The sequence below is a fragment of the Tamandua tetradactyla genome, chromosome 8 (assembly GCF_023851605.1).
Source record: "Tamandua tetradactyla isolate mTamTet1 chromosome 8, mTamTet1.pri, whole genome shotgun sequence".
Lineage (NCBI taxonomy): Eukaryota > Metazoa > Chordata > Mammalia > Pilosa > Myrmecophagidae > Tamandua > Tamandua tetradactyla.
In genome coordinates, this window is record NC_135334.1 from 67,597,056 (window position 1) to 67,623,732 (window position 26,677).

At 38.2% G+C, this 26,677-nt stretch overlaps 2 protein-coding genes and 1 long non-coding RNA gene across 13 annotated transcripts in view; 2 read left to right on the top strand and 1 right to left on the bottom strand.

Annotated features, from left to right (window-relative positions):
• Window positions 1-11,028, top strand: part of PAK1 (p21 (RAC1) activated kinase 1) — a 287,689-nt gene extending 276,661 nt beyond the window's left edge. For all 11 annotated transcript variants that reach the window (XM_077113489.1, XM_077113485.1, XM_077113488.1 and 8 more), the window contains 5 exons: window positions 1,691-1,808; window positions 4,976-5,075; window positions 6,082-6,278; window positions 7,650-7,787; window positions 9,692-11,028. In XM_077113489.1, coding sequence (XP_076969604.1) covers window positions 1,691-1,808; window positions 4,976-5,075; window positions 6,082-6,278; window positions 7,650-7,787; window positions 9,692-9,778 — 640 coding nt within the window. In that variant the 3' untranslated portion in view covers window positions 9,779-11,028. The remainder of the gene's footprint in view (window positions 1-1,690; window positions 1,809-4,975; window positions 5,076-6,081; window positions 6,279-7,649; window positions 7,788-9,691) is intronic.
• Window positions 11,029-17,452: 6,424 nt separating this feature from the next.
• Window positions 17,453-26,032, bottom strand: LOC143644468 (uncharacterized). Its single transcript, XR_013156725.1, has 3 exons — window positions 25,871-26,032; window positions 19,411-19,552; window positions 17,453-17,524 (listed from the first exon to the last, which is right to left on the bottom strand). It is a non-coding gene; the product is annotated as an uncharacterized LOC143644468 (long non-coding RNA).
• GDPD4 (glycerophosphodiester phosphodiesterase domain containing 4) overlaps window positions 25,766-26,677 on the top strand; it is a 220,157-nt gene continuing 219,245 nt past the window's right edge. The window contains exon 1 of the mRNA XM_077113504.1: window positions 25,766-25,871. The gene's annotated coding sequence lies outside the window, so the exon portion shown is untranslated. The remainder of the gene's footprint in view (window positions 25,872-26,677) is intronic.

Genomic DNA, 26,677 nt, shown 5'->3' on the forward strand with positions numbered 1-26,677 from the left:
CAAAACGGGTCCTCCAGAAGTAACTCTTAGGCATAGCTATAGGTAGGCTAAGTTTCTCTGCTACCTGCATAAGCTTCATAACAGTAGGCCTCAAGATCAAGAGCATGACCTATTGATTTGGGTGTCCCTAAAGTATGACACAGTATCAGGGGATTTCCTGTTGGTAAAATTTAATAGTTTGGAATGTGATTTTTAAAAGGTTTCTTGGCATAAAGTATAACCACAAAATGTTTGAGACAGCCTGAATTTGGTCTTTCATTATCTTACCTTTGACAGTGACATGCTGGGCTCAGGAAAGGAGGCTTTATTTTGTCAATTCCCAAAGAGAGCCTTAAAATTTCTTCCCTCAATCAGTCCGGATTGGTGGGTGTCTCTTCAGGGTGCTGAATGGGAGGCCATAAGTGTACATTCTTTTCAGGGAGGGAATATGCTTGTGTTCTGGAGGGCTTTTTACTCAGTCCTGAATTTTCTTTGGTCCGAGTACCCCATAGTCTTCTATTTCAAAGGAGATTGAGGAAATACTTAATCTGTTATTCTTCATAGACTTTAAAAAATTACAGGACTTCAATTACAAAGATAGTAGGGTCTTATGGAAATAACCTAGATTAATAGTCAAGAGAATAGGATTCAAATCTTACATTTGCTTATAATTAAAATCCTTGAACAGTCTGCCTAGCAGTAGCCCCAATATAAGGATATAGATGTGATGACATACCATCCAGCTCTAGCCCATTCAAAAAATGTTTTCTCCAACCTAGCTTCTTTGTCCAAGATTAGCAGAAGTTTATTGGACCCTGGGCTAGCCTTGTTTTTATTTGTCCTTTTTTACAGTTGAAGAAACATTGACCAGACAAGCTAAGTAACCTTCTTTTAACTGCATAACAGGGCTGAGTAATCCAACTTCTGAATGAACCTAGGAGTTCTAATTTATGTCAGCTACGTAATTTCTGCAGATGGTAGCCGTTGGCTTAGTAGAAAAGGCCTTGTCTCTGAAATCCTTGGTGAATTATTTCCATTTCTAGAACCACAGACACCCAATCTGGAGGTCATTTTCAGCATAATGACTATTTGTATAACACTTTGTCATTTTAAAACAACTTTAACAACCACTATTTCATTTAACATTTTCAATTATCTTTTATTTTACACCTTAATTTACTCAGTTGGACACTGAGGTTCCAGTCTTCAACAAGACCTAGTACTTGCTTTCATGGATCTCAGATCTAGTGGAACTCTCAGGAAAATTTGGTGTGACTCTCCCTAATATTGATAACAGGGACTCTGAATCCCAAGCCCTTTCTACCAAAGCTTCTTTGTCAAAAGTTTGGGCACTTTCTGCTTGGATGCTGCTAGAGGTGTGGGAGTTTTGTCTCATCACAAAGCAGCCTATTTCATTTCCAGTCTTTCTAACTTTTGAATTGTGATGAAATAGAACTTTCTCATATCTTTAATCTAGTGACCTTTGTTCTGTCCTTTGGGGCTTACAGAACACCTGTTTTTTTTTCTCCAGTAGAATCCTTCAGAGATTTAAAATTAGTGATTCTGTCCCCTAAACTGTACTTTTCCCTAGGCTAAAAACCTTAGACCCTTCCAGAACTGAGTGAATGCTGGTTTCCTTTCTATATACTTAGCCTTTGAAACCTAATGTAATCTGACTGTTCCTTCTCACCCTTTATCTGGACTCCTGCAGTTATCTCGTGGGAGATGAGCTGTGGGTTGTCATGGAATACTTGGCAGGAGGCTCTTTGACAGATGTGGTGACAGAAACCTGCATGGATGAAGGCCAGATTGCAGCTGTGTGCCGTGAGGTAAGGCCAAAGGCCAAGCAGCCTTCAGGTGATATCTACATCACCTGAAGTTCCTGCAACTGATGGGATCTCAGCCTGGGTACTGTGGAGGTGGGAGAAATTTGTGTGACTCTCCCATATTTCTCTTATTACCCGAGTTGTGTTATTTCTATCACTATGATTTTTTCTTTAAAGCTAACTTAATTCTGATTGTAAAATTATGCACCCATTGTAGAAAAATTGTAAAGTAACAAAAAGGTATATATACAAAAAGTCACTCATGATTTCAGCCCTTAAAATTAACAGCTGTTAACATTTTATAATATTGTCCTGCTTTATTTATGTGCTAATGAAGAGAACAATGCAGAGTAAGAAGATAATGACAGAAGAGGTACTCTTTTAGACACGGGTAGTCAGGGGAAGTTTCACCATAGATTTGAGTAAAGATCTGAATGATGTGACAAAAAAGCCAAGCAAAAATCTAGGGTAAAATATTTCCAGGCAATAGAAATAAAAAACAAAGGTTTAAGTAGGTATCCTCCTTTCCCCTTCTTGCTGTTTAATGTCTAGGGTCTGTAATATGCTCATGTGAGAGGGGGAAAAAAGTAAAACCCTCCACCAGGGCTCTATGGGAAACAGTGTCCTCAGGGGATTTAATCAGGTCTCTATTGAGCAAGATGATGAAGAGAATGTTTAGAGAAGTTGAGGATGTTGAATATTTTGAAGATGGAGACTGGGGTTTCCTAAGGGCTCAGTGATAGAAAAGTTTGGCAATTAGTAAAGAGTGGAAGATTAGGTGAAGTTCAGAGTTATGAGGATTAATATTATGGGTAAGGTTTGATAATGTAAGATCTGAAAGTTGGCAGATGAAATTATATTTTCAACCAGTGTTAGGAAAAATAAAATAATATGTAATCAACACTGTACTAGAAAGCCTGGTCACCTTTGGATCTAGAGAGCAGGCAAATAGATTAATGGAATTAACATAGGGCTGGGATTCTTAGGATATCTGACTTCTTTTCTTAGCTCTACCACTAATGAACTGATACTCAACTTTTTTTTCAATATCCCCCCCCCCCCCCCCAAAGAGCCCTTTTAGAATTTTTTTCCTGGTTACCCTCCCACTGTGTTCCTTTGGAGGACCACAAATCATTGTAGTATCTAAGGGTTTTTTCATCTTTCAGGACCAACTTTTGCCTGTTGGGAATGTATACAAAATCTAAAATCAGTTTGCCTCAAATTATTCATCGGTAAAATGGGAATTAGAACATTCACATAGTGTATGCTTTAGGGTGTGCTGTGTCAGAAACGCTCTTGGAAAAAAAATCTAAATGTTACATAAATAGGTGGTATTACTATTATCCTTAAGTTTTAATAGAGATCATTTTTTTAACAGCTTTATTGAGCTATATTCACCCATTTCAAATATCCAGTTCAGTGGTTTATCTAGTTGTCCAACTATCACCATAACTGATTTTAGAATATTTTATTCACCCCATAGAAGAAATTTTTTACCCATCAGTAGTTATTCCACATTCCCACCTCCACCAAAAACAACCCTCCCAGCACTATGCAACCATTAATCTATTTTCTGTCTCTATTGGTTTGCCTATTCTGAACATTTCATTTAATGAAATCATATAATATGTGGTCTTTTCTGACTGGTGTCTTTCACTTAGCACAATGTTTTCAAGGTTTATCCATTTTTTAACATAGATCAGTACTTTATTCCTTTTTATTGTGATGATAATCCATTGTATGGATAGATACCATATTTTATTTACCCATTAATTGGTTGTGGACACTTGATTTGTTTCCCCTTTTTGGCTATTATGAATAATGTTGCTATGAACATCCATATACAAGTTTTTGTGTGGATGTATATTTTCATTCTAGGAATGGAATTACTGGTCATATGGTATACTCTGTGCGTAACATTTTGAGGAACTGCCATATTGTTTTCCAAAGTGGCTGCACCATTTTGCATTCCTACCAGAAATTTCTTTATTATTCTTTTGTATTTTGTATTCCAGTTTCTTGAAATTATCCTTTTTGATCATAATTTTTGATACCCAGTAGTTGTTGTTCAACTGACCTGAGTCTCCAGCCTCCTAAGGAGAACAGTGCTTAATTTTTCAGAGAAAAGCCAATTCTGGGTATTGATTTGCTCTTAATTCAGCCATTGGTATGTTCTTATAAGGCAAGGGATTAAATAAGGATCATTTAAATTGTATTTTCCTATTGGGTTGTATCTTTAATGAATTTTAATTGGTGGAGACTTCTAAATATTTAGCTTTGGGTTATAGACCTAAACAATTAGATTTAGTATAAAACCTGAGATGACCTTACCTGATCCCCACATTTTACAGATGAGAAAACAGTTGCCTAGAGAGAGTTAATGATTGTACAGAATGATATGTTTGATCAGATAGTGGCAGAACTAGGCATTTTAATTGTACCATTCCATCTCCTTGTTCCTCATTCAGTCTGCTAAATATAGGTGTTTTCCAAGGTTCTTTTCTTCCTTCTTGTACCTTCTATATCATTTGCCCAGTTTCAACCATTCCTATAACTTTAAAAGTCACCGCTTCATAAATGACTATTAAATATTTATCTTAAATCCAGACAGACCTTTGCATAGAACTTAAGACTCATATGTTCAGTTGTGTACTGGATGTTTGTTTGCAGATATCCCATAGGTATGTCAAATTCAACATATCCAAAATAGTACAGAATATCTCTTCACCAAAACAAGATTATGCCTCTGATTTCACTGCTTCTGATAATATCACTTCCATATGTCTAGTTTCCCAAGTATGGCTCTTATTTGTCGCTTTCTTCTAGTTCCAGCATTTCAGAAAAAAAATCCTCTCTGTTCTTCTTTGGTAACTTTTCTTGGGCCTCAGATTCTTTATCAATGATCTAATATTCTGTAAAACACCAAATAAATTGGAGGAACTCCTTTTCAAAACTACTATGAAGTGAAGGGCAGCATAGAGTGTTAAAATAACACTGAGAAAAGAGAGTGGGTTCTAGACCTGACTCTGCCACTGATCTGGGGCAAGTCCTTTAATTGATTGGAGCCTCACTTTCTTTATCTTAAAATGAAGAGGTTGGATTAGTTGATTTTCTGTGTCTTCTGTATTATATGTCCTTTCTTTCTCCCTCTGCCCCTACCACTTCTATAGTGCCTCCAGGCTCTGGAGTTTCTGCATTCAAACCAAGTCATACACAGAGACATCAAGAGTGACAACATCCTGTTGGGAATGGATGGCTCTGTCAAGCTAAGTGAGTAAGAGTCTCAGGAGTGATAATACTTCGCTTCACTGTTGGGCCCTGTCCATTGTAGGATGGGAATCATATAATAATAGCTGAAAGATCCACCAAAGAGTCTTTATATATTTCCTGGAATATGTGGGCTCCTTGTATTCCTCAGCACCAACATAGATCTCATTTCATTTTTATTTTCATTCTTTTATGCATTCAGCTTTTTATAAAAACGTTTTTACTTAATCCCTCCTCCGTGTCCAGGTAGGTACTATGAAGGGCACTGAGGGTTGCCTGCCTTAGTACAGAAGACATGTAATAGGGAATTAGAAAAAAAGAGCTTAGTGTAATTTCTTTCATTTACTCAGCAAACTTTTATTAAATGTCTTATATGCAAGGCCCTCTGAGGATACAAAGATGAAAAAGAAGACATAGTCCTTATTATCAAAGGACTTAAATTTAAATAAATATGTGATTTGCACACATTATGAAATGAACTACTGGCAGGACAATACATTTAATGGTTTAAGAACCAATAGTCCAGACAAAGGAACTCTGTTACAGGTGGATGGGCAGCTTGTGCCAAGACTATTAGCAGCTTCCAGCCATGAGGTACAAGGTAAAAAACTGATAAAAGCAGGGTCATGCCTAGCTTATAGGTATTTAGGATTTAAGCCAGGGACTTATACTGGGGAAAGAAGGTGAGGACCTAGTTGCCAGATTTCAGAGCATGGTAATGACTTTCAAGGACAAAATGGGCAACTTGGACTTTGATGCCTTTTCCTTCTGGTTTGAGGAGGGGTAGAAGGGCAAAGATGATGTCCCTTATATTCTTCCCAATTTTCTGTACAGTTGAACAGGGAACAGACTGAAAGCTGGACCAGAATATTGAAATCAGCTGACTCTAGCTGTGGAGTTGCAGCAGATGGGAGCTAGAGATTGATGCCTAGGAGTAGGCACACAGTCAGCACTTACGGAAGCAGTGCCCTAAATTAAATCCTTTCCTTCTCTTCTTTCCATTTTCTAGCTGATTTTGGATTCTGTGCCCAAATCACCCCAGAGCAGAGCAAACGGAGTACCATGGTGGGAACCCCATACTGGATGGCACCAGAGGTTGTAACACGGAAGGCCTATGGGCCCAAGGTTGACATATGGTCCCTGGGCATCATGGCCATCGAAATGATTGAAGGGGAGCCCCCATACCTCAACGAAAACCCTCTGAGAGTGAGTAGTACCAATCCCATTTCAAGATATGTGCACTGTTTTCTGTAGTCCCAAGATATGTGCACTGTTTTCTGTAGTCCCAAGATATGTGCACTGTCTTCTGTAGTCCCAAGATATGTGCACTGTTTTCTGTTAGTCCCAGCCCAGGGACTTGGGCCGTTTTCTGAGGATTTTAACCTGGATATCTCTTTTCTGGATAAAACTATGTATTCTTGAACTTAAACTGTAAATGCTCAGGGAGGGATAACAGAGCATAGGAATATAGGACAAGTTGGTTGGTAATCTTGGCGGTAGGTAAATGTGAAAGTTATTCTGATTGCTTTTATTTTCTTATTTATTCCAACCTCCTATCCACAGCAATTCCATGTATATTATTGCTGGTAGGTGGCCATCTAGCTTTAACTACATGCTCATGTCACCATTGGATAGCTCTGATGATTAGAAAGTGCTTCAGTGCAACAAATTGTACTCTACCTTCTGTAGTGTGTACTCTTTGATCCCAGCTTTGCCCTCTGAGGCCACATAGAACACATATTCCTCTGCCTTAGAATAGACTTGCAGAGATTTGAAGACTATGCTCAGTGGGGCATAATGCAAATAAGTTGGGATTAGAGTCCGAGGATATGAGCTCTTATGAACAGGGTGACTTTTGTGTATATCTTTTTGTTTCTGAACTTGATCTATGAAAGAGGATGATAATACCTTGCCTTGCCTATTAGTTAGAGTTATTGTGGTTATTAAATGAGATAGCATTTGTGTAAGTGCTTTGTGAATTAAAATGCAGAATGCTTGTAAAGGTTTAGTATCACTATATTTTTCTTTACCTTTTGCAAGAGATGTTTCATTTTAAGGGACCAGAGAGGCAATAGTGAAACAACTTGTTGCTTCACAGAACATTTTTCTTTTAATATTCCTCTCTTTCCTGAAGAGGTCAGTTAGTTCTTGGATAATTGACGTGAAGGCACCAGGAATAATTTCCATTAGCAGCTAGGCAGATGTTTAGCTTATCAGGCTAAAAGAATAATAAATTCTTTAGATCTGCAATCATGAATAATAATAAAACCTTAGATCTATTACACACTTTATGTGAATATAAAGTGCTTTCCAAACATACTGTCTCCTTTGATTTTTACAGACGTGTGAGATAGGCACTATTACCATTCCATTTTACAGATGAGGAAGTTTAAAGTTCAGTGGCTTGCACATGATTACCTGACCTTTAAATGTGAAACTCAATCCTAAAGTCATATTCTTTCTGACGAAGCACAGCTGCCTCTTTGTATCTTAGAGGCATAAAGCAGCTGACCATAATTCTAGAGGGCATGTCTTAGAACTGAGCAGCTCAAAGTGATTCTCCATTTATATTGCCAGGCTTTGTACCTCATTGCCACTAATGGGACCCCAGAGCTTCAGAACCCGGAGAAGCTGTCAGCTATTTTCCGGGACTTTTTGAACCGCTGTCTTGAGATGGATGTGGAGAAGAGAGGTTCAGCTAAAGAACTGCTGCAGGTAACTGTTCCTATGCAGGGAAGTACCTGGCTGGAAGATCACTCAATCCTTTTTTTTTCTGTAAGTTACTGGTTATTATAGAACTAGGCTTCTCTCCTACCACATCTCATACTCACCCTATATTCCCAGTTCCCTAATCTTCTTCTTTTTTTTTTTTATATTATTTCCCTCAGTCTATTAAAACTCTACATATTCTCCTAGACTCAGCTTGAAATCTACTTTCTGAGCTCCTATTGGACTTTACATATATTTTTCTTTAATGCTACTTTTGTTGTACGTGAATTAGTCTGTCAGTGGGTCTTGGTGAGAAGAAGCTCTCTAACAAACATTGCAGTTATATTTTTACTGGGATCAGCTCAAAAGATACATTTCAGCAAAGGATACTAGAGGAAACAAGTTCAGAGGATGGTTAGTGAATCCAGCTTCTTGAGTCTTCCCAGTTTCTTTACCTCTCAGATGGTGGCAATGATATTCTACATTTTTAGAGTGAGATTCTGCCAGATTGTGGTGAATCCTTGAGTAGGGACTTTACCAGCCTCATATAATTTGACCTGCTTAATCCTGAAATTACAGTATAATTATTTTAAATGGTTAACAGCTATAGCAGGCCACACTATTTGTATCTAAACCAAAACGTTTACATTTTGGGTGCAATTTCTTCATTAAATTACTGATGTCATTCTGTTTGCATCTTCATGACGGTGATTGATCTCTAGGCATGCACGGTCAGTTACATTTGTATTAAGGGAACGAGAGTGATTTGGCAAGACAGGCCAGGTCAGGCACTACCACACTGCCCTGCATTAAAGTTAGTTAAGAACATTTCTATCTTTCTTGCTAGATTAAAACCTTTATCTGATAAGCTCTGGGGCTCCTCTTCTTATATCTAGTGGGACCTGACTCAGAATAGGTATTCAGAAAACATTTATTGAATTGAATGGAATTGCTTAAAATATTTGCTTTCATTGGAATGTCACCTTCTTGAACATATTTAGCATCTCTTTGAAATCAGAATTGCTGATTACAGAGCACTGATCTATTAGATAGGCGATCTAGTTCTGCCAAGTATAACTCATTGGCCTCTAGGATCCCTTGTGACTAAAAACACTGTATAACAGACAGTAAACTATAGGATTTCTTTGCCTTTTCTGTGAGATGTTTTCTGGAAACCCTAGGCATTGAAAATGTGCAAACACTGTGTCAAGCCTGTGATTGGTGAAGATATTCTTAATTAGGTGTTTATTATTTATTTCAAACGATGAGAGCCCTTTAGAGGTTTCTTCCTGATGTAGTAATATGACTAATTATGAATGCTTTATATCAAATTTTTACCACATTCTAGGCCCTAGGCACTTCATTTACTTTTTCCATCTTTTCTTCACAACAACCCTGTGAGTAGTTGTAGATTCTTTTGTTCACATTTTTACAGATGTGGAAATTGAGGTTTCTGGAGTTTAATAACGTTTCCATGATTACATAGTCGGTAAGTCATAGAGCCAGGATTTTAATCCATGTCTATTTGGCTTCAAGTATGTGCTCAAAGTAAGAGACTGAAAGGGAACGTAGAAGAGTCTTTTATGATTAGAAAGTTGAAAGTGTCCAGATTAGATGATTTTTTCCAACTCAGACATATTGGTTCTACATAAAGTTATCATATATCAAGGTTTGTTTTTTTTCCAGCTACATTCTTGGATCCTTAGATTTTGATAACCTGAGCTGTTTTGTGAAGTTAAGAATTATTGCCAGTGGGTTTGTTATCTTTTAAAGATTTCCTTCAATTTGGAATGATCTGAAGCTCTCTATGCAACACCTTGTACAAATATGGATGCCCTTAACACCCTATAATGGTTGCTGAGGAAGAGTGGTAAATAGTCATGTTTTTTGCTCTTTTTTCTTCTTTATAGCATCAGTTCCTGAAGATTGCCAAGCCCCTCTCCAGTCTCACTCCACTGATTGCTGCAGCAAAGGAGGCAACCAAGAACAATCACTAATGTCACACTCATCCCAGCCTCATTGTGCCAGTCCTTCTGTGAAATAAATGCTCAGTTCAGAATTTCCAACCCCTGATGCCCTCTCCTCCTTACCCTGCTCCTCCCATTTCCTGGTCTAGAGCTCTCAAGACTTGAATTGTGGGTACCATGTGTCCAGCTTTGAAGAGATCTGCAATGGTATGACTAATCAGATCATGGCCATTCCTAAATAAGGAATTTCCTTTCAACTTATGGAGGTGAGGGTGATTTGTGAGCAAGGGTTTATATTAACAAACTTGGACTCCTATTTCTACATAGCAAAATCTTCTCCCTCCACCAAATCAATTCTTGATTATATAAATTTATGGCTGATAACATTATCAATTTGTAATTGGGTGAAATATCTTTAGTGCTGCTTTTCTGTGACTGAACTACCCAAACCTCATTGTACTTGAAAACTGGAACAGCTTGAGGAATGCTGTGGGGGTTGATCACCTGCCAGGGGCATGTAGTGGCTCAGTTTCCTGGACCATGACTTTAGCACAGCTGATCTTGATATAGGAGAGAAAGCTACCACACTTTTCTTTGTGTACTTCTAGCAACTGTTTGGAAAGACCTTGACCCAATAGTGTTCTACATGCTATTTTTTGTGAAATGGTCTTGGCTAATGTAGCAGCTTTTGATTCCTGCATTTCCTAGGCTGCTGACCCAATTCTGTACTTGTTGGTAATATTGAGAGGTTTCCTAGGGCACATGCTGGTTAAGAGCAGTGTGAGAAGTCAGGAAAAAAAATTGAGCTGATTTTAGAGCAAGGTTGGGCATCATCACTTGCCCAGCTATGCTTGCGTGATGTTTCAAAAACTCATCTCCTCTTTCCATCTGCAATAAGGAGCTGAATGATTAGCTCAGATCTTGTAATGACCTGAATTTTTGGGTCAACGATGTGGGTCTCCAGATCCAAGATTACATGTTAGTTTTGAATGGCCTTGGTGCCAGGGTTGCTTTTGGTCAAGGCCTGAAATGATGAGGGGACCCTGTTTATAGGATGCATGGCCAAACTCTCTGCAAATGAAAATGCTTACACTGGGTGTTGGGGATGTTTGCTACCTCCTGCTGTCTTTGTGGTTTTGGTCCTCCCGCTATGGTAGGATACCTTGCCAGCATTGTGGCTTGTCATGTCAGCCCCATTGGCTACCTTGTCATGCTCTGAGACACCACTGCCTCTGCAGCACAAACTTTTATTTCCTTCAATAAAAGGAGATGAAAATGTTCTACTTGGAGTATGTCTTTCTTTATCTCTTCCTCTTCTTTGATTTTTAATTTTGAAATAATTTGAAACTTGGAAAAACCATAGCACTGCAAAGAATTCCCATTTATCTCTCACCTGGACACCCCAGTTACCATATTTGCGTTATCATTCTCTTTTTGCATTTATGTGCATATTATATACACACACACACATTTTTTTTTCCTGAACACTTTGAAAGTGAGTTGTAGATAGGATGACCTTTCAGGACTAAATACTTAAGTGTGTATTCTTTCTTTTTAACAATTTCTACTTTAAATATAAATTAATTAAGAGAAATAGGCCAGTAATTGTGTGATGATATGGCTGTCGCGGTGTGACTGTGTGGTTGTGAGAGCCTGTGTCTGGTGCTCCTTTTGTCTACCTTGTCGACAGAGAGTAAAACATATGGATTGAAAGTGATTAATAGGGGAACAAATGTTAAAGTGAATTTGGTGGATTGAAATGCTGGTGATCGGTGGGGGGGGAGGGAGGAGGGGGAGGGCTATGGTGTGTATGAATTTTTGTCTGTTTTCTTTTCATTGCTTTTTCTGGATTGATGTGGATGTTCTGGGAGATGATCATGGTAATGAATGTAGAGCTATGTGATGAAGGTGTGAGTTGATTGTGTAACCAGAATGAACTGGTCGTATGATAGGGATGTTTGTGTTTATATGTGTGGTTATGTATCATAAATAAAAAATAGATTAATTAAAAAAATAAATAAAAAATAAAAACAATAATAAAAATTTAAAAAAAGAGAGAGAAATAGGCCAAAACATTTTTGTGCAGCTTAAAGAATAATTATAAAAGTAAATATACTTGTATTCACTACCAAAATCAAGAAATAGAACATGGCCAGTACGCCAGGACCTTTTCGCTCTATCCTGCCATGCCCTTTCTCATTACTAAATAACCACTATCCTAACATATTGAAGTCACTTTCTCACTTTCCTTACACTTTTATGACATCAGTATGCAACCCAAAACAAATATAAGGTTAGTTCTGCCAGTTTTGAACTTAAAATAAAATTATAATAGATGTGTTATTTTGTGCCTATATATTTATGCTTATAAGAGATATGTATATAGTTGTATGCAACTCTAGTTCATTCATTATTGCTGCTGTATAGCATTTGAGAGGAACATTATAACTTGTCCTAAACTAATTTCCTGAGAATTGGTCTTCCAAAGCAGTTGGAGTCTTGGAGATCTCCAGAATAATTGACTATGCTTAAGGCAGTAAGTTCTGATAGAATGCTCAGGTGGCTGATCAGGCCACAGGCTGCATCATGCAGCCACAACTCAAGGCTAGAACCCTAGCACTCTGATCAAGCCAGGGAAAGGGATGGTGTTCTTCTAACCAAGAATACTAAGCTGGCGCAATGGAGCTGGAGGCCAGTGTTCTTTCATTTAGTACCAAATTCGATCAGCACCAAAATATACTAGAGGAAGGACTAGTGCTTCTTAGGTATGCAAATTACAATGTCCACAGCTCAAGGCCTGGAGCTGACATCAGGGCCCTACTGGATCTCTGTGCCTGCCTTAGAAGGTGATGGGCTGTGAGGTTTCCACACCGTGGCTATTGTTTCCCACCAATATGTTCAGTTCCAAAAGGTCTGGAGCATTTGTTGCTTGATGATTGGTGCAGTAATTGGGCAATAATGGAAGCAAACCAAGATACCAGAGTACCACGACTCATATAAGGGGTGGGAAAAAGGACTCTTGAGACAACAGGCCAACAATCTTCAAGGATTAGGATTGTGCGTCATTGACTAGTTGCAGGAATGAAACCGGTCAAGTCAAAGATCTTGACAGTGTATATGAAAATTGATTGCATTCCAAGGTTATTTTAAAGAGTCTTGGAGAGAGTCACCCAGGAGGAGATGTCTACTGCTGATAAATTCTTGAGAGTCTTCAGCATGGATTCATTGTGAACCAGAGACCTGGGATGGAGGTTGGGGTTTAGTGATCAGATCTTCAGCAATAGAATTCTATGGTTGCAAATGATCTTGGAGGGAATCACACCACAGGATTTGACTCTACTGAGGGTAAGCACTCTGATGAATTAAAAACACCCTGATGTGTGGAATATGTCCCCTGATGACATGGCCTTTATGCAAAGAATAGTACATGAACTTACCTAAGTAGGGGCAAAAAAAATGGGCCCCTTCCCTGACTTTCTTCCACTATCTATGAAGAACAGTCTGATATGTTTAGTGTTGCTAGGGTGCTGTTCACCAGAAACAAAGATTAGGAAGGCCTAAATTGATGGCCTATGTGAGTCCCTACTCCCACCTCAAGGGGAAGAATTCCAAGGGGGATCAAGTGAGCTAACAGCTTTATTATAATAATGCTATGTGGTTATGGCTTTTAGATCAAGGGGGTCAAAAATGATGAGATTGGTGGCCCCAATGTTTTATAGGAAAAAAATCAAAAGCACAGGAGATCTTCTACATAGTTGCTGAAAGGAGGGGTATAATTGGACTGACTTATGTGTAAGAGAGGGAATTTTAGATGATGGCGCAGTCTACGATTTAGAAGATAGGAGTGATGAGGACCCAAAGATTGTATCCCTGCACTGAGATTGTGATAGTAAATTGGTCAGTCTAATGAGTTCTGAGGAAAAGTTAGCCAATTTCCCCACTGGAATCTTAGAGTTGTCTGATTACACAGGTGTTGAGGCAAAAGCATTTTCTGTCCAATATGTACCTTCCAGCACACAATTCAGGCATTATAGGGATAAGTATTTACTATTGGGATATCTCACAAAGACTCAGTCAATACAGTATTAGTGCACAGGCAGTTTAACAGCACATTCCCATACCTTTTACTGCCTACAGAGTGGAGGAAATAGAACTCTGAAACTCTTTACTCAGAGACAAATTGCTACTTGTCTAATAGTCCTGAATACATCAATCCCCCTGTGTATTGGATTCCATTGTACAGATTACTACAAACTTTGCAGACTAACAAACCTGGGCTTAACTTGGATTCTGTTCAGGGTCTCAGAGCTAAAATTGAGGTTTTTGCACAGCGCTGTAATTCTCATCTTGGGCTTACAGTCCTCTTTTGGGTCCACCGATTGCCAGAATTCATTTTCCTGTGATTGAGGTCCCCATCTTCTTGCTAGCTATCAGTTGGGGCCCCTCTCTGCTCTTAGAGACTGCCCAGTTCCTAGCCATGTGGCCCCCAAAGGCAAGTCACAAAATGATTACTTACTTCTAAAACACATCTTTCAACCTCCTCTTCTTTAACTAGCCAAGAAAAAATGCTCTTCTTTTAGAGGGCTCATGTGATTAGGTCATCTCATTCAGATAAAAATTCTATCATAAGGTCAACTGGTTTATGACTTTATATCTACAAAATCCTTTCACAGCAGTACTTGGATTTCTATTTGAGTAAGTGGGAGAAGGTGTGTATATACCAGGGACTGGGTATCCTAATGGGGTGAGTGAGGAGAGTAGAGAGGTTCCCCTGGATCCCTGGTAAGGTAGTTGTGCTGGATATGGAGCCAGATGCTATAGATACTTGCAGAAGAAGCCCCTCATTAGAAAGAAGGAAACACCTGGAATGGGATGCAAATGGATTCCTCCAAGGGGAATATCATCCACGCTATCCCAAATTCTTGCAGGCATCTTTTATCAGCAGTGATTCCTTTGCTAATCTGTCATAGTTGGCATCAACCATCTAGTACTGACGCAGCAAGGGAGAGCTGGAAACATTCCCATGTTTCCTAATGACATTTCCCTACTCCCAGCTTTCTGCCCTACTTCACTGAATTATACTACGCACTACCTGCCTATAAACTATCAATGATAGATTCTAGGTCTCAAGCCTAGCTCTTCCTTTTTCTGGAATAACACAGGTTTCTTGGTCATTGGAAAAGGTTTGGGGACCATCCTATAGGCCTTGATCAGCCTTTATTTAAGTTCTGTGCTGCAAGTTAGGATGCTGGCCTTTAATTCCACATAGCACCTATGCTCACAAGTTGGAAGGGCAGCCATTGACTGACTGATGGCTTAAAGACACACACATACAATGCTGGATTGGATAATGTGCCCCTCCTGGATTTATTCCTGTAAGATAAGGTGGCCCTCACCTGCTTGCCATCAGTAACCATAACCTATATCCTGAGATGATGGCCCAGCTATTTCATGTTTGTTTTTTATTCTCATCCCCCCAGATACCATCATCCCTGCTGTGAAGCAAAAAACTTTCCGGTTGGCAATGGGGAGAAAGAAGTAGGAGACAGTAATGTACATAGTCTTATTCCTGGATGGAGATAATTGAGGATGAGACAAAAGTAGGAAATATGCCACCCATGCTAAGCTAGACAGCTAATGAGACCACCCTAGCCACTCAAAGGATTAGCCTGGACTCCTTAGTCAGTGTGACTTTTTATTGTTAATTTAGCCAGGGTGGATTTAGACCATAGAATTGATCTTGATAATCTGATGGGTAGCAAAGGGGTTATCTGTACCCCACTCAACACATGCTATAGTTTACAGATCATGATTAATAGTAAGTAATCAGTATTCTGCATATAAGAAAGGCAGGATGGTTATCTAATGTACTCATCATAACTCTCGGATCTCCTCTCTTGTTTGTGTCTAGGCTCCCTTGGCCGCTGGTTTAAGGGGCTATTCATGGCTTTGCCTATTCCAGTGATTTTCAAAGTGTTTCTGGGTCAGCAACATCACCTAGGATTCTCAGGGTCTCCCTAGCCCTATCAAAAACTCAGGGAGAAGACCCAGCAATCTGTGTTTTAATAAGACCTTCAGGTGATTCTGATGCAAATTTGAGAACCACTGCCCTCGTCCCTGTGTTAATCGTTTTCAAGTGTCATGTATAAATAATCGTATATATTACCAGGGAGTGGGGTATGATGCATGGCCACATAGGGACCAGAGGACAGAAGCTGCAATGGTCACATTAACATCATGTTAACGTGCCCAAGATTTCCTGAAGGCTGACCTACCAGAAATGGAGTTGGCCTGCAAGCTCCATGAAAACTAGCTAGAGCTAAATGTTTTAGGCATCTCAATCCTAGTAGAATGCTGATCAGGCCACTTGTCTGCCATATGAAGATGGGGACTTCTGCCCCTATTCTTTAAGAAAAGGCCTGGTGCACTCCTAACTGATGAATGATTAAAGAAAGAGCTAGAAGCCATGGTTCTGTCATATCATGAAATTGTAGAATCACAGCCCTTGTAATACTGGCCACTCCGTGTTGTCATTCCTGTATGAAGAGGGAACCCTCATTGACGGTGAGAGGTAGAGGATTAAGACATTACAGTCACATTCATTCAAGGAAGGTATCCCTTTCTCTCTCCTTTCTGTGTGCTGATACAGAATGGGATGGGTAACAGGTCACTTCCATGCTTACATTCATTTGTTTTTTTTCCCCAGTAAATGCTATTCTGGAAGGCCCAGTATGTGTACTTTGTGGTCATTTGGCTTTGTTTGCTCCGTGGTATTCAATTGTATTACCATGCTGGCATTATTTGTTCTTTCTTCTGTTGATGAACATTTGGATCGTTTCCTGTTTGTGGCTGTTACAAGCCATGCTGCTATGAACATTGTTGTACATCTATCCTGGTGTCCATAAACACACATTTATCTAGGAGAAAGCCTAGATTTGGGATTGTTGGATCATAGGACATAAGTATCTTCAATTTTGTTAGATATATCCTAAAGGGTTGTAGCAATTTATATTTCCCACTAGCAAGGGAGCATGTCTTGGTCAGTATCCTTGCCAACACTTAATACTGTTAGACGATTTCATTGTAACCAATGTGGAGTGTATTTAATAGTATTTAATTATGTTTTTACTCTTTTGTGAAGTGCCTTTTCAAATCTTTTGCTCATTTTTTAAATTGGATTATCATCTTTTTCACATTTGTTGAAATCTTGTATATACTGTGGGTAATTGTCCTTTTACACTTATGTCTTACAAAATTGTCTGCTTTGTTGTTTGTCTTTTTTAAAATTAAACTTTTTATTTTGAGTTAATAATAGATTCATATGTGGTTGTAAGAAATAATACAGAGTGGCCTCATGTACACTTTACCCAATTTACTCCAATTAGAGTATCTTGCAATACTATAGTACAGTTATCACAACCAGGATATTGTTATACAGTCATGATGTAGACCATTTCCACCACCGCAAGGATCACTCGTGCTGCCTTTTTATAGCCACACCCACTTACTAGCCACACTTATGTCCCTCCTCCGCCCAACCCCTCCTTAAATCCTGGCAGTCTCCAATAACTTCTCCATTTCTATAATTTTGCTATTTCATAGTTATATAAAATCACACAGTATGTAACCTTTGGGGATTGACTTATTTCTTCAAGTATTTTTTTAGCCCTGCCCACTTGAGAGAGATCAAACTTGAACTGATGAGGGCTTGCTTCTTGTGGATGAACAAAGAAAGTCTTGAGATGGAATCTACCCCTGGTGAAGATGCTATGAACGCTGTTGAAATTACAACAAAGGATTTAGAATATTTCATAAACTTAGTTGATAAAGCAGTGGCAGGGTTTGAGAGGAATGACTCCAGTTTTGAAAGAAGTTCTACAGTGGGTAAAATGCTATCAAAGAGCATCTCATGTGCTACAGAGAAATCTTTTGTGAAAGGAAGAGTTCATCAATGCAGGAAACTTCTTTGTTGTATTATTTTAAAAAAATTTCCACAGCCATCCCAACCTTCGGCTACCACCACCCTGATCAGCCATCAATACTGAGATAATACCCTCCACCAGCAAAAAGGCTCAGATGATGGTTAGCAATTTTTAGCAATAAAGTATTTTTAAATTAAGGTATGTATTTTTTCTAGACATGCTATTACACACAATAGACTACACTTAATAGTATAGTGTAAACATAACTTTTATATGCACAGGGAAACCAAAACATTCATGTGACTCACTTTATTGCAATTATTTGCTTTATTGCAGTGCTCTGGAACCAAACTTGCAATTTCTTTGAGGTATGCTTGTATAAAAATCTGAAGCTCAGGAATTAAACCATAGAGACATACCCAGAGAAATTAAACAAGCAAACAAAAATATCTGAGGCAGGTTAAAAAAAAAAGAGAGAGATAAGGAAAGATAGTAAAAAATGAGGCAATCTAAGGATAACTGGGCTAATAGTTATTAACTATTAAACTTATATAGTTAATGCTTGAAACTAAATGATTAATAAGAATTAAGCCTACACAAGATTATTTTTATAAGAAAACTAAGAAGAAAGAGGGAATACATTTACAGACGTTTAAAATGCTGTGCTCTGAGCTGGCTTGGTTTGTCTGGCCTCGGAAGGCCATGAGCATCAATTATTTAGAAACAGTCTGCTGGCTTTGAACAGAAGCTGCTTACTTTCCAGTGTTCTATTGGAAAATGAAACTATGGGCTTAGTATATATTTTTAAATGCTGGAGAACTCTTGCTATCATTACTTTATGGTTTAAGTAATGATAGTATGGTTTAAGACTAATCTGGATGTAACCAAAGATTCTAAAGAGACCAAGTTATAACCATAGATTGTGGACAGTCTGCAAATAAGCCTAAAAGAGATCCAATAGTAAGTAATAAAAACTCTAAAAGATAAAGTGTTATAGTTCAAAATACAGTATCTTTTTTTCTCATGGAAACAAATGTTGGTACATTCCTCAATTAAAGGTGATCTGTTATAACTTTGGAATTCATCCTCATCTTTTCCAATATGGTTGTTTAATTCTATGAAAATTTATTTTAAATTCCTGTTTTCTCTGGTCTACTTATTAATCTTCCTGTTCTTTAGGTGATGTAGTTTTCTTTCTGAGATATAAACCCAGCCACATCAGCAGGTAATAAGTACTTATAAGTAGAAATAAAAAATCACTATCTTAAATGTTATCCTCCAAGGAAAGAGTAGAGAAAGGAGGAAGGGAAATGCAGAGCATGTCTCAGAGCAGAGAGCCTTTGCGGTCACCAGCTGGGCTCAATCACTCCGTCTCAAACTTAACAAGACAGCACTACCCTTTAGAAACCCGCCTCCAGAACCTTCTCACAGGCACTGTTATATTCTAGGGCTGCCTTCATCTGTTGTAATTTACTAGACTACTGAGTTAGGGTTAAAGGAATTGGGCTGACAGAAGTTAAGGTGTGAACTCATACACATATACCCATTGGTAAATGTTTTACTGCTTGGTAAATAGTTTGCCACTTGAGCCCAGTAACCAAAGACCTCCCCACTATACAACAAGTAAAAGAATATATTGGCTGGCACAGTCGGGCTCTCCATGACCTGCTGTATCCACAGTCTGCTCTCACTAGTTGGGGACTATGCCTTACTAATTATTAAATATTTTATGCAGCCCACCTGTGTTTGTTGTTGTATGTTCCTTACCCCAGCCAGGCTACAAAACTCTCCCAAAATTACCAATTCCCTTTGGTAATTGGGGCTTGGATGCTTCCATTTTTTTTCCTGTCCCAAAGTGGCAATGGAATGATTAGTGTCCTGCCTAGAGAAATGGCAAAATAGAAAAGGTCACATGAGAAATCCACCCTCCTCCCCAGTCTAAGCTCCACTCCAACATTACTGCTCAGTCAGCTTTGATCCCAGAACTTTGTTTCCAGAGTGACCATAAAACCGTTACCCCAAGGATTCACACAGCTTTGTGTTTGACTATGACATGCACCAATTTCCTTCTAACGTCTCCATGTTTGGACTTATTGGAGGTAGTCAATAGCACATGCAAGTTCACCTTCTTCTACAGAACTGTGTGCAACAGATCTTTTTTAAAATATATATTTTTACTGGGATATCTTAATACACCATACAGTCCAATAAAGTATACAATCAGTGGCTCACCATATCATCATATAGTTGTATATTCATCATCATGATCATTTTTAGAACATTTGCATCACTTCAGAAAAAGAAATAACCCCCCCACATCCTATACCCCTTATCCCTCCCTCTCACTGACCACTAGTATTGCATTCTACCCAATTTTTTATCCTTATCTACCCCCATTATTTATTTATTTTTTGTCCTTATTTTTATTTCAAAAATAGTTTTATTGAGAAATCTTTACAATCCATACATGGTATATAATCAATGACTCATAATACCATCACATAATTGTGTATTCATCGTCATGATCATTTTTAGAACATTTGCATAACTCCAGAAAAAGGAAAAAAAAAACTCATACATCCAATACGCCTTACCCCTTCCTCTCATTGACCACTAGTATTTAAATCTACCCAATTTTTTACCCTTTATCTCCCATTATTTATTTATCTTTATTTTTTTACTCATCTGTCCATACCCTAGATAAAAGGAGCATCAGACACAAGGTTTTCACAATCATACAATCACACTGTAAAAGCTATATAGTTATACAATCATCTTCAAGAATCAAGGCTAATTGAGTACAGTTCAACAGTTTGCAACAGATTTAGGGGATTAAATTTTACACCTAGTTCTGTATCATATTCAAAAAATTTGTTCTCTTTCTAATTTTCCATTTATTTCTATCTGGCTTTATGAATATCTACAAGCTGCTTTCCACCCTGAAATTGGTCATTTATAGTATAAGTGAACAGATAACTTTAAATGTTTTAAAAGTGACAAAAAATAAATCAATGCAACCAAAAGAATAAAATATTAAGGAATAAATTTGACTAAAGAGACAAAAGACCTATACAAAGAAAACTACAAGAAATCATTAAAAGAAATCACAGAAGATCTAAATAGATGGAAGGGCATACCATGTTCAAGGACTGGAGGACTAAATATAGTTAAGATGTCAATTCTACCTAAATCGATTTACAGATTCAATGCAATACCAATTAAAACCCCAAAAACTTATTTTGCAGAAATAGAAAAACCAATAACCAGATTTATCTGGAACAGCAGGGAGTCCTGAATAGCTAAAAGTATCCTGAGAAAAAAAAAGTGAAGTTGGAAGTCTCACGCTACCTGACTTTAAGGCGTATTATGAACCTACAGTGATTAAAACAGCATGGTACTGGCATAAAGATAGATATACTGACCAATAGAATAGAATAGAGTGTTCAGATATAGACCCTGTCATCTATGGGCAATTGATTTTTGATAAGGCAGTCAAGCCGAGTTACCTGGGACAGAACAGTCTCTTCAATAAATGGTGCCTAGAGAACTGGGTATCCATATGCAAAAGAATGAAAGAGGACCCATATCTCACACCCTATACAAAAATTAGCTTAAAATGGATCAAAAACCTAAACATTAGCTCTAAGACCATAAAACTGTTACAAGAAAATGTAGGGAAATATTTTATAAATCTTATCCTGGGAGGTGGATTCCTAGACCTTCCACCCAAAGCAAGAGCATTGAAGAAATAAATAAATAGGAATTCTTCAAAATTAAACACTTTTGCGCATCAAAGAACTTCGTCAAGAAAGTAAAAAGCCTACACAACTGGAGACAATATTTGGAAACGATACATCAGATAAAGGTCTAGTATCCAGAATATATAAAGAGATCGTTCAACTCAACAACAAAAAGACAGCCAACCCAATTACAAAATGGGCAAAAGACTTGAACAAACACTTCTCAGAAGAGGGAATACAAATGGCCAAAAAGCACATGAAGAGATGCTCAACTTCCCTGGCTACTAGAGAAATGCAAATCAAAACCACAATGAGATATAATCTCACACCCACCAGAATGGCCATTATCAATAAAACAAAATGACAAGTGCTGGAGAGGATGTGGAGAAAGAGGCACACTTATCCACTGTCGGTGGGAATGTCAAATGGTACAACCACTGTGGAAGACAGTTTGGCAGTTCCTCAGGAAGCTAAGTATAGAAATGCCATATGACCCAGCAATACCATTGCTAGGTATCTACTCAGAGGACATGAGGGCAAGGACACTAATGGACATTTGCACACCAATGTTTATAGCAGCATTATTTACAATTGCAAAGAGATGGAAACAGCCAAAATGTCCATCAATAGACGAGTGACTAAACAAGTGGTGGTATATACATATGATGGAATATTATGCAGCTGTAAGGCAGAATAAAGTTATGAAGTATGTAACAACATGGATGAAACTTAAGGACATTATGCTGAGTGAGATTAGCCAAAAACAAAAAGACAAATACTGTGTGGTCTCACTGATATGAATTGACATTAGTGAATAAACTTGGAGAATTTCATTTGTAACCGTCAGGAGATAGAAATAGGGTAAGATATTGGGTAATTGGAGCTGAAGGGATACAGATTGTGCAACAGGACTGAACGTAAAAACTCAGAAATGGACAGCACAATACTACCTAACTGTAATAAAATTATGTTAAAACACTGAATGAAGCTGAACATGAGAATGATCGAGGGAGGAGGGCTGGGGGCACAAATGAAATCAGAAAGATAGATGATAAAGACTGAGATGCTGTAATCTAGGAATGCCTAGAGTATATAATGATAGTGACTAAATGTACAAATTTTAAAAATGCTTTTGCATGAGGAAGAACAAAGGAATGTCATTACTGCAGGGTGCTGAAAATAGATGGTAATTACTATTTTAAAATTTCACCTTATGTATGAGACTAAAGCAAAAAATGTTTATTTGGTACAAAATTTATATTTTGATTAGTGCATTTTCTAATATAACTTACGTAGACAGCTCAATTGAACACCATAAGTACATGGAACCTTGAGTAGGGCATGAGATTTTGTTGGTTTGTCCAGAGTGATGCCCTGATAAATCCCAGAGTGATTTGAACAGTGAATGAAAAAGTATTTACAAACTCCCCTTCAGGGAATGGTGAGAAAGGGGGAAAATTCAACTTCCCCAAGCAGTGCAGACTATCAAAGCTACAGGCTGAGCCCCCAATCTTGGGGTTTGTTCATATGAATCTTAACCCCACAAAGGATAGGTCAAGCCTATTGAAAATTAGGCCTAAGAGTCACTCCCAAGAGAACTTCTTTTGTTGCTCAGGTGTGGCCTCTCTCTCCAGCCAACACTACAAGCAAACTCACCACCCTCCCCCTGTCTACATGGGACATGACTCCCAGGGGTGTGGACCTTCCTGGCAACATGGGACAGAAATTCTGGAATGAGCTGAGAATCAGCATCAAGGGATTGAAAAAACCCCTAGAATGAGCTGAGACTCGGCATCAAGGGATTGAGAAAACCTTCTTGACCAAAAAGGGGAAGAGTGAAATGAGATAAAATGTGTCAATGGCTAAGAGACTCCAAACAGAGTCGAGAGGTTATCCTGGAGGTTATTCTTACGCATTAAATAGATATCACCTTGTTAGTCAAGATGTAGTGGAGAGGCTGGAGGGAACTGCCTGAAAATGTGGAGCTGTGTTCCAGTAGCCATGTTTCTTGAAGATGACTGTATAATGATAAAGCTTTCACAATGTAACTGTGTGATTATGAAAACCTTGTGTCTGATGTGCCTTTTATCAACCTTATCAACAGACGAGTAAAACATATGGAATAAAGATGAATAATAGGGAGAACAAATGTTAAAATAAATTTAGATTGAAATGCTGGTGATCGGTGAGGGGGAGGGGTGGGGGGTATGGTATATATGAATTTTTTTGTTTTCTTTTTATTTCTTTTTCTGAATAGATGCAAATGTTCCGAGAAATGATCATGATGATGAATATGCAACTATGTGATGATACTGTGAATTACTGATTATATATAGAGAACAGAATGATCAAAAATTACGAATGTTTGTGTTTGGTGTTTTTTGGTATTTAAAAAAAATTTAATAATTAATTAAAAAAAGAAAGAAATTAAACAATTTCACTAATCTCAGTCTCTAATCAGTCTCATTTTTAAATTTTTATAGATATTTCACAATAAGTGGATATCATTTTTGTTCTCATGCTAAGGTCCAAATTCATAGATATTTTACATGAATATGAAAATAGAACAGTTTTAAAAACTAATGAACATGTAAATTAGAACAATTTTGTTGTTTACTTTCATATCTAAAAACAAACAAATAAAAAAGAGGGAATACTTCAAAATATGTGTTTAAAAGTGAATTCAGAAATGAACCCTCATGTGTGGCTAAATGATTTTTGACAACAGTGTCAAGTCCACTCAATGGGGAAAAAACAGTCGCTTTAAACAAAAGGTGATGGGTAAAATGGATAACCATATGCAAAAGAATGAAGGTGGAACCCTACTGCATACCCTATACAACAATTAACTAAAAAAGGATGCAAGACCTAAATAGGAGAACTATAAAACTCCTAGAAGAAAACAAAGGGATGCGTCTTCAGGACTTTGTGTTAGACAACGGTCTCTTAGACTTTATACTCAAAGCACAAGCAACGAAAGAAACAGATAAATGGGAGTTCATCAAAATAAATCTTTTTAATTTTTGTGCATCAAGTTCAGGAAAGTAAAAGTAAAAAGATATGAAAAGTAAAAGAACAACCATTAGAATGGGAGAAAATATTTGCAAACCACATATCTGATAAGGGAACACTCAAGGGCTGTGTAGCCAGAATATATAGAAAAAGTCTACAACTTAATAACCAAAAGACAAGCCAATTAAAAAATGGGCAAAAGACTTGAATAGACGTTTCTCCAAAGAAGATATTCAAATGGCAAATAAGCACATGAAATGATGCTCAACATCATTAGCTATTAGGGAAATGCAAATCAAAACCACAATAAGAAACCATTTCACACCCTGTAGAATGACTACTATTAAAACAAGCAGAAAATTACAAGTGTTGGAGAGGATGTGGAGAGAAATAGGAACACTTGTTCATTGTGGGTGGAAACGTAAAATGGTGGAACCACTGTGGAAAACAGTTTGGCATTCCCTCAGAAGGTTAAGAACAGAATTACTACATGACCCAGCAATTCCACTTCTAGGTATACACCCAAATGAATTGAAATCAGGGACCAGAACATATATTTGCACACCAATGTTCATAGCGGCGTTATTCACAAATTGCTAGAAGATGGAAGCAACCCACGTGTTCATCAGCTGATAAATGGATAAATAAAATGTGGTGTATACATACAATGAAATATTTAATTGTAAAAAGGAATGGAGTCCTGATTCATGTGACAATATTGATGAATCTTGAAGACATCATGTTGAATGAAATAAGCCAGAGACAAAAGGACAAATACTGTATGATCTGTCATGAAGTAATCAGAATAAGTAAACATATAGAGCCAGAAACTAGAATACAGGAACCAGGGGCTAGGATGGGGGTAGGGAATTGGGAATTAATGCTTAACTGGTATGGAATTTCTACTAGGAGTGATGGAAAAGTGTAGGTAATGGATGATAGTGATGTTAGCACAGCATTGTGAAAGTAATTAACAGACCTGAATCATACAAGTGAATATTGTTAAAAGGGAGAAACGTTAGTTTGTATATATGTTACTAGAATCAAAATTAAAATAAAACGTATAGGACAACATAGTGAACCCTAATGTAAACTGTGCACTAACTTGAGTATAATGATAAAAATATTGTTTCATCAATTGTAATAAAGGCACCAACCTAATGCCAAGTGTTAGTAATAGGGAAACTGTGTATAGGAGGAGGGTTATGGTAGACCTACAACTACTGTAATAAAAAAATAGGCAAAACAAATGGTGGGAGGGGGACCGCTCCGTCCTGATTTAGGTTGGTTGTCTGGCTCCAGAAGGAGTATCCTGACCACGCCCCTGACCACGCCCACCGCCCCACCGTCTCGGGCAGCCTCAAGTTGGCCACTCAGGCCTCCATCTTAGAGAGGTACCGGTCTTCTCAAGCCAAAGTCCAGTCTTGGGTGTGGGGCAGTGAACTCACCGTAAGTAACATGTCTAGCTCAGCATTTCACACATAAGCATCTCTAGAAAGAGTAAGTTAAATTCAAATTATCAGGACAGCTGCCAGACTCAGTTGGCCCAGCCCCTGATCCTGAGGCACTTTGACCATGAGCTCGCTGGGCTCGGTGAACCTGGAACTGCCATTATCCCTCTTGCGCAAGGGAGGGAGCAGAGGGCAAAGGGCTTCCACCCCACAACCACGCCCAGTCGCCCAGCCTGGTCCGGCAGTCCAAGTACGTGGCAGGGCCCGGTGTCCAGGACTGCCTTCAGAGTCAGTTTTTTGGGGAAGTGCCTGCCGGCGTCAAGCGCTCAGCTCATTGTTTCTGTTCTCTCGGGGATCACAGTGCTGTGCTGCCTGTTGTTCCGTGTCCGAAAGAGTTGTTTTGTGTATTTTGTCCAGTTTTCAAATTGTTTCTGGCGGGAATAAGTCTGGTGCTAGTTTCTCCATCCTGTCTGGCATTCCCTGGCTTTTGACTTAAGCGATTGGGTGAATGATGGTGCCATTTACTCAGGGGTCATAGATTAAGGGAGGAGTAGGTTTTCTGGGACATAGTAATTTTGAGATGGCTGTGGGGAATCCAGGTGGAGATTTTATAGGCTCTTGGATACATGGATTGGAAATCAGAGAAGAGGTCTGAAGGGAAACAATGCTTATTTGATCTCCCCCTACATATTACTGAAATTTTTTCATATGAACTTGGCTTCCCTAGTGCATAAATAAAAAATAAAGTATCTGTGGATGTGTGGAAAATAATGGTGGTAATTACTCAGATAAACATATCACCTT